General features: G+C 33.4%; 1 protein-coding gene across 1 annotated transcript in view; it reads left to right on the top strand.

Annotated features, from left to right (window-relative positions):
* Positions 1-12652, top strand: part of PCDH17 (protocadherin 17) — a 102645-nt gene that overhangs the window by 36801 nt on the left and 53192 nt on the right. Inside the window, exons 2-3 of the mRNA XM_004279921.4 lie at positions 405-463; positions 597-769. Of these exons, the coding sequence (XP_004279969.1) occupies positions 405-463; positions 597-769 (232 nt within the window). The remainder of the gene's footprint in view (positions 1-404; positions 464-596; positions 770-12652) is intronic.

The raw sequence follows: 12652 nt of genomic DNA, 5'->3' as shown, positions 1-12652 counted from the left end.
CCAGCAGATGATGTAATTATGCTTAAAAATGAGTATTATTAAATAATTCATGCTTTTAATATGGAGAAATTAGGTCATTTTTCCACTCCTCCCACAAATATTCAATCTTAATACCTAAGTAATGAAACAACACAGACAGTGTTATCCATCCTGGTACTAACAGAGAATGCCAGTTATGACAGGCTCATTGTTTACTTTAACAGGTAATTTGTGGACCGGAATCATTTAATTGTTCTGAGTACATAATTACATGTCAGCAATTTCCAATTTAATTAAAATGTACAAATTTGAAGATTAAGGGAATTTTTGAATTATTAATCATTTTTCCACTAGGAAGTCTTGTTGCTCTGCAGGAGATTTGTCCAGTGTACAACTATACGTATTTTTTTCCTTCTCTTTCGCAGACAGACAATTTTCCCGCAGAGCCCAATTACATGGGCAGCAGGCAGCAGTTTGTTCAAAGGTAAGGCCTATTAAATAACTTTCTCAGCCTCCCCATTTGCATTCATGTCAAAATTGCTTTGCTAGAGATTACACTTCAGATTCAAACTCGTAGAGACAACACTTTCTCTTCTTTTTCTTTATATGTATTTCAGTAGCTCCACGTTTAAGGACCCAGAAAGAGCCAGCCTGAGAGACAGTGGGCACGGGGACAGTGATCAGGCTGACAGTGACCAAGACACTAACAAAGGCTCCTGCTGTGACATGTCTGTTAGGGAGGCACTCAAGATGAAAACTACTTCAACTAAAAGCCAACCACTTGAACAAGGTGAGTGAAGTCTTCCAATGCTTACAAAGTGTAAAGCTTAAGCAATCATTATAAACCTCATAGTACTAGAGTTGTAGTTTATCACCTTGGAATGGACCATTGACGATATAGCAAAAGGAACAGCAAGTTCTGAGGTTGCCCCAGACAGAAAGCAATTATTCAATACCTCAGTAACCACAGAAAAAGGAAGGCCATGGATTTTGGTCTGTAATCTTCTTAAGATGAGAACTTGCCCAAAGTCACTAGATTGTACTTATCTTTATGAACATTTTCCAGCCTTTGCTATTTTGCATTTTATTAAAGGAAAATATAGCATATGTTAGCTAGATATGCACGTTTTAATATACAGATTAAGATGAATAAATTCAACGCTTTTAGGTGAAATGAAAACTCGATTGGAATTGTATAGCTCTTATTAGTGTTGATGTATTTTTAGTGTGGATTTTAGCTTCAAGATAGTTTTTCAAGAGTCAAATAACAGCTAAGCCAGACTTCTGGCTCCTTTTGATTTATGTCTAAGTCTTCCTGGATAGCAAATAAACATGAACTTGTTTACCCTGATAGAGTTAAAAAAGAAATACTTCTTCATAAATACATATGTTTTTTGCTAAAAGTCTATCTTCAATTTATTAGTTTGATATGCCTTTTTAAATTAATTTTGATATTTTTATTGTTTCAAACACAATAGAATATTTACTAATGATTCACCCAAAGAGAATTAAGCTAGTCTTAAGTGTGAGACTTAGATGTTGTGAATAAGCTTTTGTTATGTCCAATTATAAGAAATGAAAAGAGCTGTTGTATAAATCGAATTTCAGAATTACAAATGCATATTATATTAGTTAATATTAGTTTTCAAAATATTAATAGTATTTAAATATGTTTAATATTTATTTAAGTTTTATGAGAGACTACATTTAAGCTATATGGACATATTTATGTATTCTTCTAAGTCATTTAATGATTGGTGATTCATAAAGGGTAAATTTTTTGCCTCTAGTGCAGTCAGTCCTATCACATATACATCAGCAGATAGAATGCTTTTTAATTTCTCTATTCATGTTGAAATTTGAGTTCAAACACTCGCACACATACATTCAATACAGAAATAAATTCATATATATATATATACATATATATAAAAGTTTCTGCACTAAATATAATTATGCTGGCTTTATTTTAAGGATAACCTCGCAAAAGCCTTCTTTTCTAAGTAATAAGTGCCAGATATGTCTTAGCAACTTTTTGCATAACAATGCAATATTGTTTTAAAAATTATTTTAAACAAAAGCTATTTGAATACTTATCTAATATTCACAGTTCCTGCACACTTGAATGTTTACTTGAAGTGAGTTAAGTGGTCTTGATGGGTTTGACTATGCAATATTATAATATATGAATATTTTAGGCACATTTTAAGTAATGGGTTATTGGATCTTGATATGTGAATGCATAGCCTAACAGACTAATCTATGTGTGTGATAAAGTGATTTACAGGTAATTCACTGGCCACTATTTGTAAAGCTGCATAGAGTAAGTAAAGAGTTTGCATTTTGTCCTATCTTCATGAGAAACTTTGTTAATTAAAAAAGTCTGCTGCTCACTATTAACTTTTTAATTCCTTTCCATCCACTGACTGGGCAATGTATTTGATAGGAATGAAAAAAAGACCCCTATAGAAAAATGAAATATATGTCTGAAAATGGAGTTTATACTGAAAAGCTGTTTTTTCCTATTTTGATATCAAAAAGTAATATCATAGAAAGGTGGCTATTGTTCTTAAAAGAAAATGTGGTTGACACATATTTTAATTAATATTACACATAAAATAATTGCTAGTCTATGAGTGAGAATGCCAATAGATATATCTCCTGTAAAACAAGTAGTTTCCACATATCCTTATTAACAAACATGAGAAAGTTATGAATCTGAAAGCCATACTTAGAAAGTAATCTCTGAATTTATAGGAGAGAGACTGACTTCTACTTTAACACATGATTTTGAAGGAGTATTTCATTGATTGATCGACAGATTTGATTCATCAATTCATTTATTTAATAAATATTATCAAATGTTTTCAATATGTAAGGAAAGTTAGATTTTTTGGGAACATCAAAAATAAATTTGACTTGAAGCCTGCCTTCAAGAAACTGTATGTAACTAGTTGAGATGGGAGACCTTTCTCTGTTTGGCTCTCTCTCTCTCTCATATCTCCTCTCTCATCTACCTTTATCTGCCATCTATCTCCCTATCTATCTCTCTGTCTACCTCCAATCTGTCTTTCTCTCTCCATCATCTAGATAATCTTTTTGTCTCCCTCCTTCCCTCTCTCTCTCTCTTTCTCTTTCTTCTATGTATTTTATGCATACATCTATCTATCTACCTATCCAGATTCAGAGGAGGAGACTAGTATTTATTGAGTTTTTCCTACTTACCATAAACTGTGCCAACTTCATTTCAACATTAACATATTTAACCTGCAAACTCTAAGATAGTTATCATTTTTATCTTACATGTAAGAAAACTGAGCTTATGGGAAATTTATTAACCTGCCAAGCAGGTTGGAATTTTATCTTAGGTCCAGATATGCCCGGAATTTGTGTCTTTTCTGTACAACTTTATCCCCAAATGGGAGAATTAGCTCAAATATATTTTCTGATTCATTGCTATGACTAGATATCAAATAAACATTGAAGGATAAGTTAAAACTTAAGTTCATGTATGCGAACCTTGAGGGAAAACATCAAAATAGGTTATATTCATTGAATTATTCAGTGGTTAAAACATAATATCCTATTTAGTTTTCATTACACTTATAGATAGGTGACTACTGTTACTCTCACATTTAATAGTTGTTAAGAAATTTTCTCAATGTTCTGTGCTATAAGTAGTGAAGTCAGCATTAGAAATAAAATAGCATGCCTTCAGGGTCTGCCCTCTTAACCAATACTTTATACTATTCACATAATGAATTGTTTACTCAGAAAAAAAAAAATTAAAATGTTTGAAGAAGCAATCAGCCATTTTCTTGGTCAATGTCCTCTATTAATTTATTTGAAAAGCATCATGAGAGCCAATGCCAAATTAATTTAATGCACACCTACAAAGAATAATTTTCTTTACAGATGAAAGAAGATGACAGCCATATTCAAGCAATTATCTCATGTCCAAGTTTCATATGTTAACCCTAATTTTTAATGCCTTTTAAAATACCTTAAAAAACATAAATAAATTTCCTTTAAAACAAAAGCTAAACAAAAAGAAACCTGTTTATCAGTCTTTTGCTTGTCCTAAAAATTTATAGTAGTGCCTTAATAGTTTTCAATTAAAAAATCAGTAGTATAATTATATTTTATATTTTTATTAGTTTAATTGGCTTCTTTCCCTGTTTAAATTATCTCTATTAAGAAAAATAATGTTCTATTTTAAATTAAAATATTTCTTTAAGTTAGAAATTAAAGTAAATTTAAAAAATAGTCTTCATATTTTCAATGGAAATTTCTATGCTAATAATGATTTTCCTTTGCAAATAACTTAGTCCATTTGAGATTTTATTTTATTAGCTCAATTTTTACTGTTTTTCTTCTCTTTTGTGCTGTTAGATTTTTTCCATTTGTTCTGTTCCTGATATTTGTGTATTTTTGCTATCATCAGTTTAAGCATCCCAAATATACAGCCCTAGTATGTGTTGCCCATTATTTTAGAAAAAATATTTTAAAGGATTCAGTAGTTAAATGAAGGTGTGATGTACTGCACTACAGCTGAAGATAGCTTTAAGGATTTTATGTTAATAAAACCTATAATAGAAAGAAGTTGTTTTAGCTTCTCTTAGTGTGATTAAAAAAAATCTCAAAGAATGTGCTTAGTATTTTCTTTTTCTATTTGAGTTCAGTTTTGTGCTCTGCCTCTCTGTTTGTCAATTAGATTTTTCCCCATACATTCCCCATCAAATATTAAATGTAGGTAGGTAGGTTAGTGGGGAGAGAGAGAGAGAGAGAGAGGGAGAGAGGGAGATAATAGGTAAAACAATCCATATGTTTTGGAATGTGTATGGTGCCATAGTAGCAAATTCCTTAGAAAGGCATATATATATATATATATATATATATATATATATATATATATATTTCTATTTAATAAGTCATTATTTATCAAAAAATGACACAGAAAATTGACCAAAATACATTTCATCTTATTCTTCTGATTTTATATTTTGGAATGACAAAAACTAATTTATATCAAGAACTAATAAAAATACATAATGTTACTTCTGTAAAGAAGAGTCACATACAGTTTTATAAAGAACAAAAGTCTTTCAAAAATTTTTGTAGGTAAATTACTCTTTATACCTCAGAATATTATTTATACTTTGACTTCTTTATTTCTATCCATCAGAAACCTTGTAGAGTATTTTGATTGTTAGCAATAAGTGTTTTGTTTTTCTTTTAAAAGACTTAATAAGCTTTCCCCAAAATTCAGTAGTCTCTGTTGATTCCCAAATAATAAATGTGCAGTCTTTATAAATGCTGACTGGCAATTTTTCTGAGCTTGTTATTGATAGCTGTGTGACTGTTCTCAATTTTCCAAGGATAATCAGTCTTCTGATATCTTTATAATTAACTGAAACCAAGTCTTTGAATTGAACTCTGAAGCTAGTGGAGTAGCATTGTACATCGTGAGTACTCACATCCTGTGCTAGAGATTGCAGTGGATGCATCACCAGCACAGGATGTAATGCCCTGTGGGGGCCAGATGTTGGTCCCTTCCCTGGTGACTGGATTCCAGGACATTTTTGAGCCTCAGGAGTTGCTCCAATCAAATTCTTTTTCATTTCTCATCTTATTTACTTGCCTTATAATTTGTTTTATTCTCTTCAATTTTGTGCCTCCCCCGTTCTCTCTACTGCTAGAAAAATCTGACTTCTTAAATTACATTCTGGGTTCAAGACATTTCACAATGGAATCCCTGATTAAAATCTAATAAAACATAATCAATAGAAAATTGAGAATAATGGAAATGACAAATAAACTAGGTTTGCTCCAGTGAATTCAGTTTTAAAAGTAAATTGTGTTCTTAAGGGGTGCCTTCACTCTTCCCAGAGGACATTCTAGAAAACTACAAAAAATAAAGCTAAAGAATTGTTTTTTGCTGTTGTTCCTTTTTTTCTTTAAGTCAGTGTTTGAATTTTGCTTGTGGGCTCCATATTCAAAACAGGATTAGGCTAGCTGGAACGACTTTAGTATTTGTTATAGGATTTCAGAGTTTGGCAAGGCTCTGAGCCCCACTTCTTCTAATTTTCCTCTTAATTCACTGCATAATGACTGCAATTTCACCATATTTCTAATTATGTCTGGAAAGGAAACAGTTTAATGTTTGTACAACCTATACTTTACATGAAGGAGATATTTACGAAAGCAATAGTAGGGAAATGGGAGAATGGAAGTTGAGGTCCTTGTCCACTGAAGTGAGGGTGGAGCCATACATTCAGGATTTGGGAGGAGGTTATTGAGACAGAGGGCTGGGATGCTGAACACAAACTTGACCTACCTTGCAATTTCCCCTAGAACTGACCCTGAATAGAAAAGTACTAGCATAGTACTTTTATATTCTCAAGCTTCTGTTCTGTTTTCTCTTCTGCATTATGGTTACTGCAGTCTGAATCTTCCAATCAAGCAGTGTCTTTTCCCAGGCCTACCCGTAACAGGCAACAGCAAATCCACTTCTGCGGAAGCAAGAACATGAAGGAGGTGACTGTGTCCATCCTCTCAGCAGCCATCTGGCGATCTATGAAAATCATTTTTAAAATAAATTTTGCTATAAACTTACTAATAGGAAATTTGTCTTAGGAAGGAAATGGGAAATTACTGCCATATATTGGGGGTGGGAAGGAACTTTGAATATTTAATGCCAGAGAGGAATCATTTACAAATTTTTAGAAACACTGCTGCTTTATGATTTGCATACGTGGTATTTAAGAAATTGTATTATTTGTCAAGAATTCATATTATTTTCAAGTCCTGTAAGTTTTTATTAGGCTGCATCTATCCAAGAGCAAGGTAATATCAATTTTATCACCTCCCTGTGCTATCTTTTAGGGCATTCCCAATTCATCTGGCCTTACATTTTACTAGACAAAATATTTCTCAAACTGTGAGCACTTTCACTTTGTTTTTGCTTACCAGGCTTTGCAACCGTCCCACAGTTCACCTAACTTTAAAAGTTTCAATGACATCTCTTTTCTCGTGTGCAAACATCTGCTTCCAGAATCCAGCATCTGGTATCATGAAAATAGAGAGATTTTATCACCCTCACATTTGTTGCTCATCGTAAAGCCTCTCTAACAAGTGTTGCATGATTTACTATAGACTCACTGTGATTTTGAGATTCTCTTGCTTTTAGTAAGCACAGCAATGACTTTTCCTGAAAGATTCCAATTAGGAAATGTTGGAACAGTATTTCCCAAACTTTTGACACTCATTTTGCCTTATACTTGGGACAGGGGAACCCTCCCCAGCCTTAGAATTACACACTCTCTCAAATATTCCCAAAAAAAACAGAGGATTTTACTTTTTGTGTTTTTTATAATATAAATAATGACAATTTCTTTTCATTTTTATAAATAAAATTCTATACTAATATTACATACATTTTTTATGAAAGCAGGAGTGTGTCCATAAATTCTAAAAATATAAAATAGTTATCAGCTCATCTGTTAATTAAGAACTGTAAGAAAATAATGTTATTAGGTCTAAAACTTCTCCCAGCAATTTCCTGTTATTTCACTTTAATAGCATGTTTAATATTGCAGGTTCTCTATTCTTTTGAAAGACGTATTACAAAACATTAGGGTAAGAATCCTTGAAGTATAATTCCCCTATTGTGTAGATAAGAAAACAGATTAAGTGATTTCCATGGGGTCTTCAAGTTAGTGACAGAGGTAGCACTAGTTCCAGGTTTATAATTTTCTGTCTAGAGCCCTTTCCATCCTTCTGTGTAATTTCTATGACACATTAATAGAGACCTCAAAGCCTCTGAACAGGTACTTCAGATTTGTCGTCACACTTCTTTTCCTTATTAACTTGAAGATGTCAACTGCCAAGCTCCAGAGCTTCATTCTTGATTCTTTCATATATATTGAATAAGTATTTCACATATTCATATATTTAATATATATTGAATAAAAGCTCCAAAAGGTCAATTAAATGTATCATTCCAGAAGTTAGATACTGACACTACTGGATTATTTGTCACTAAGCCCTAGGATGTAAATATTTCTTCAATCTGGACACAGTACCTATACCTGTGCTACCTGTGGGTACTTGATACTTTCTTAGTGTGCTGAGGAATGGTGGTGCCAAGAGAGATTTTCAGTCATTCATTCGTTTATTCAATCACTTAAGTTTTCTTCTAATAAATGACTGTGCTCGGGATACAAAGATGCACTAAAGCACAGGCTGGGTCCTCAAGAAGCTCACACTGTATTAAATAAATTTGACATACAAACCATGAGTTTGGTGCAGTGAGAGAGAGATATGTCCTGAGTATTAATGGAGTCAGGAGAATGGAAACCCGGCCCAGAGTTGGAGGCTCAAAGAACATTCCTGGAGAAGAACACATCTGAGCTGACTCTTCAAAAAATGTTTGGCTTACTTGGCAGAGTGAAGTTGGGAGAGGGAAGATGATGGGCACTCTCAGAAACATAGGTGAAAGGAAGCAGTGCATGGCAAGCTGCTGTTAGAGGCATGTGAGTAGGGATGTTAAGAGTGGGAATGGCAGGTAGAGACTGGGGAGGTAAGTAGAAGCCCAATGATGGGACCACTGAGAGGCAGCCCTTGGAGGTTCAGGAGGTGGCAGTTCAAACTTTCATTTTAAAGGGATGATTTTTATGACAATGTCTTGGGGGATGGGAATACAATTAGGAAGCTGGGCAAGTAATACATGGCAAGGCAAAATGAGGCCTAGAGTGGTGAAGAGGTAGTAAGAATGGAACAAAGTGAAAGATTAAAAACTTCTTTTAGTACACACCACTACTTTTATGATTCTAATGAATTACTTAGAAAAAAATCATTTGATGCCCAAGTAAATGTAATAGCACTTGAATTATTTAATGCATTTAAGTAAGCTTTTATGTAATATATACCACATATATTAAATTAACACATAAATATTTGAAACTTTTAGCATTTTCTCTAAATGACCAATGCTTATTTCTATATAGGAATCGATTTAATAAAGAAATTTACCATTCAAGAATGCTGGGGAAGAAAACAAACAAACAAGCCAAAAACTTCAGTTAACCAGATCTTTGAGAAAACTTTCAGAAAGCAGTAAGGTAGTATAAAACTTGCTGTGATAGACATTAGGATTGTGATTTGGATAACTGAGTTCAATTTACTAAATGGTAAAAACAGGGTGAGGTCATCATGGGGAAAACATTTGGGAAGTAAAAAGAGTTTAGATGAGTAACAGAAGAGCCAACTGAAAATTACAGTTTGGTAATGGGAGGAGAGGTGGGGGGTATAAACATAGAAGCCATTGATATGGGATCATACTTAAAGTAAACTGATGACAGGGATTATTGGGAGAAAAGAGAATAGAGTCCAGGACAGAATCCTTCAGAACACAACAGTAAGAAGTTGGAAAGGAGAAAAGTTCAACAATTGTTCAATCTGAATGAGACATAATCAGTATGTTGTGTGAAAATCCAAAATCTGGAGACCAACTAGATGAAGTATTTGACTGAAGCCAAGAGTTTTTAGATTTCATTTCCAGACAACATAATTGAGAGCCAAATTAAATCAATTCATTAAATCAATCTGGACAACTCTGTTTTTATTTAAAACAAAATGATACTGAGCTTGCTTCTGTTTTATGGTTCACAAACTAGTTCTGAGGACAGTCCCAAATATGTGATCTGGCATCACTGGCATTAAATGTATGACTTCCAGAGCTCACTACTTCAAAAAAAGGAACATTTACTTGGAATCATATATTTTTTTAAAATAAATCTATTTATTTATTTTTTATTGCATTGGGTCTTCATTGCTGTATGCGGGCTTTCTCTAGTTGTGGTGATCAGGGGCTACTCTTTGTTGCGGTGAGCGGGCTTCTCATTGCATTGACTTCTCTTGTTGTGGAGCACGGGCTCTAGGCGTGTGGACTTCAGTAGTTGTGGCTTGTGGGCTGTAGAGCACAGGCTCAGTAGTTGTGGCACATGGGCTTAGTTACTCCGTGGCATGTGGGATCTTCCCGGACCAGGGCTTGAACCTGTGTCCCCTGCACTGGCAGGTGGATTCTTAACCACTGCACCACCAGGAAAGTTCAGCAATGTGATTTTCATTGGTGAATTGCAGTGCAAATTATTTCCTCTTATGTTAAAACTCTGTTTATGAATAAGAGGAAGAAAGGGGGAAAAAGTAGCTAAAGAAGGTGGTATTACAGATGGAAAATGCTTTAATTATTCAAGGTATCTGAGTATCAATATACTGAGGTAAATGATCCACCTAGAGGAATTATTGAAGGATTGGATGAGATAGATGTTATTCCAGTATAATGGGGATGCTAGCTTTAAAGTGAAGATAAACTTTTTCTGTAAAGGAAAGAAAGGAGAAATAAATTTGAAAAGATAAACAGTGATGTGTAGGCAAAGGGAAAATAGTTGTAGGTTCTGATCTTCTCTATAAAATGGAAAGCAAATTTCATCAATCTCATTATTTCACAAAAAACACGTATTATATAAATAACACTCAGATTTGCAAAACGCCAGAGGAGCTCATACAATTACCAAGATAATCTATTGCAAGATGAACACCTGTCAAAAAGAGATACGGCTATTATTTCATATTTATATTTGTTAAAAAAATAAGAAATAGGAACATATAATGTATCAAACCAAATACATTAACATATTTAAATTAACTCCTCTTGTACTTCTCAATTTTATAGCTCCCAAGGAGTCTTTAAAGCTGATGTTTTGATGTGTAGGCCTATAGTATAGATGTTTTCTAGAATTAAAAAAAATTTCAAATTTTAGAAAGATGATGTATTGCATACACCATGTATTATGTAACATCCCCACTGGGAACTGTACCAGTACTCACAATGAAACACATGATCAGTTTTGTAGAGAAAAGTCTAAATATTCACATTAAATTGAATAAATGAATAATATAGATAGCCCATGTCAGTTCAAGTCAATTTTACCACCGAATGAATAGCAAAATAACTTCCAGACCTGAAATTTTTTTGGATTTCAAAATGGACAAGAAGGCCTCCCTGGTGGCGTAAGTAGTTGGGAGTCCGCCTGCCGATACAGGGGACACAGGTTTGTGCCCTGGTCCGGGAAGATCCCACATGCCGCGGAGCGGCTGGGCCCGTGAACCATAGCCGCTGAGCCTGCGCGTCTGGAGCCTGTGCTCCATAACGAGAGAGGCCACAACAGTGAGAGGCCCGCGTACCACAAAAAAAAAAAAAAAAAAAAAAAAATAGGACAAGAAATTTAAAATTTTTACTTAATTTGCATATTGGAGCTTTTCCTTCCTTAAATTCTTGACAGTTAGTTATACTAATGATGATCCCAGTAGTAACATGATGAAAAAAAAATATCTACCAACAAGAGAAATGATTTAATCCAGTTTCCTATTAAATCATAATAGAAATCTGCAGTGGGGGATGTCTTAAATCAAATATAGACAAAAATATTCTATCACCCCTGTAATCATTTTAATGTGATAAATATTTACTTTGGGAAGATCACTCAAATGTTTCATCCTGGAACATTTAAATGTTTAATCATGTCATAAGAACATTTTGAGTAGTACTTTTGGGATTTGCAGACAGGTAACAAATGCACTCCCACCTCTGATACAGGGTATATTTTTGAAACAAAATACATATTTCATGGAGATTGATTCATCTGCCCTGGATTTTATTTTCTTTGAGGTTTTGAATATTTATACTGAGGGATGAAATTTTGTTTTGTTTTTGTCCTGGGCCATTTCCTTCCAATTTTAATTACTACGTTTATTACATAATGTCCTTTATATAGACATCTGAACTTTTTCCCCTCCAGGCTAACATTTTTAAAGATATTTAAAAGAAGGATGGCAAGAAAACTTCAGAAAATTTTAATACATGCAGAATGACTTCATGATGTACATAGGTATTACTCCACACTGTTGGAAAACAATAGAAAATAGTTTGAATCTTAAGTAAATATATGTGATTTTTTTTTTTTTTTTTTTACTCATGGAGTGTATTGTGACTCTTGCTCAGGAGTGACTCTCATTACCATTAAAATATGAATAAATTAATACAATGCATATTATTTCAGTACCCATGTATATGACTGCCTTCAAGGTGTTTGGTTTTTGAAAGTGTCATTCCTCTATCCATCTAGCTATAGTTCCATTTGGTAAATACTGTAATATATGTAATAAATAAAAATAAAATTCTGCTAGAGAAATGAATAAAGAATTACTTCATGAATTAGATGTGCCTTTAATAGGGTCTTGAAAGTAGAGTAGGACTTACAGGACACAGATGAATTGAATATTTGAAGCTGGGATAATAGCATGATCCAAGATCATGCTAGAGATATGACAAGTCATAGCATGATCCAGGACTGACAAATAAGTATGGATATTTTTATTGGAGTATGACATGTAGAGTTATAATGGAGAGAAATTGGACCAAATAAATGGATTAGGGTCAGATTATGAAATACCTTAAATTCTGTACTAAGAAGCTTGAATCTGATTATATAGGCCATTAAAAACTTTATTTTGAGTACAGTTAACTGATCAGAATTTTGTTTTAGAAGATTCAATTAATAATATACCATAGGAGCGCTGGAAATCAAAGGAGCCCAATGGCCAAGACGGA

This window comes from Orcinus orca, chromosome 18 (assembly GCF_937001465.1).
Source record: "Orcinus orca chromosome 18, mOrcOrc1.1, whole genome shotgun sequence".
In the NCBI taxonomy this organism is placed as follows: domain Eukaryota; kingdom Metazoa; phylum Chordata; class Mammalia; order Artiodactyla; family Delphinidae; genus Orcinus; species Orcinus orca.
This window is presented reverse-complemented; position numbering and strand designations above follow the sequence as displayed.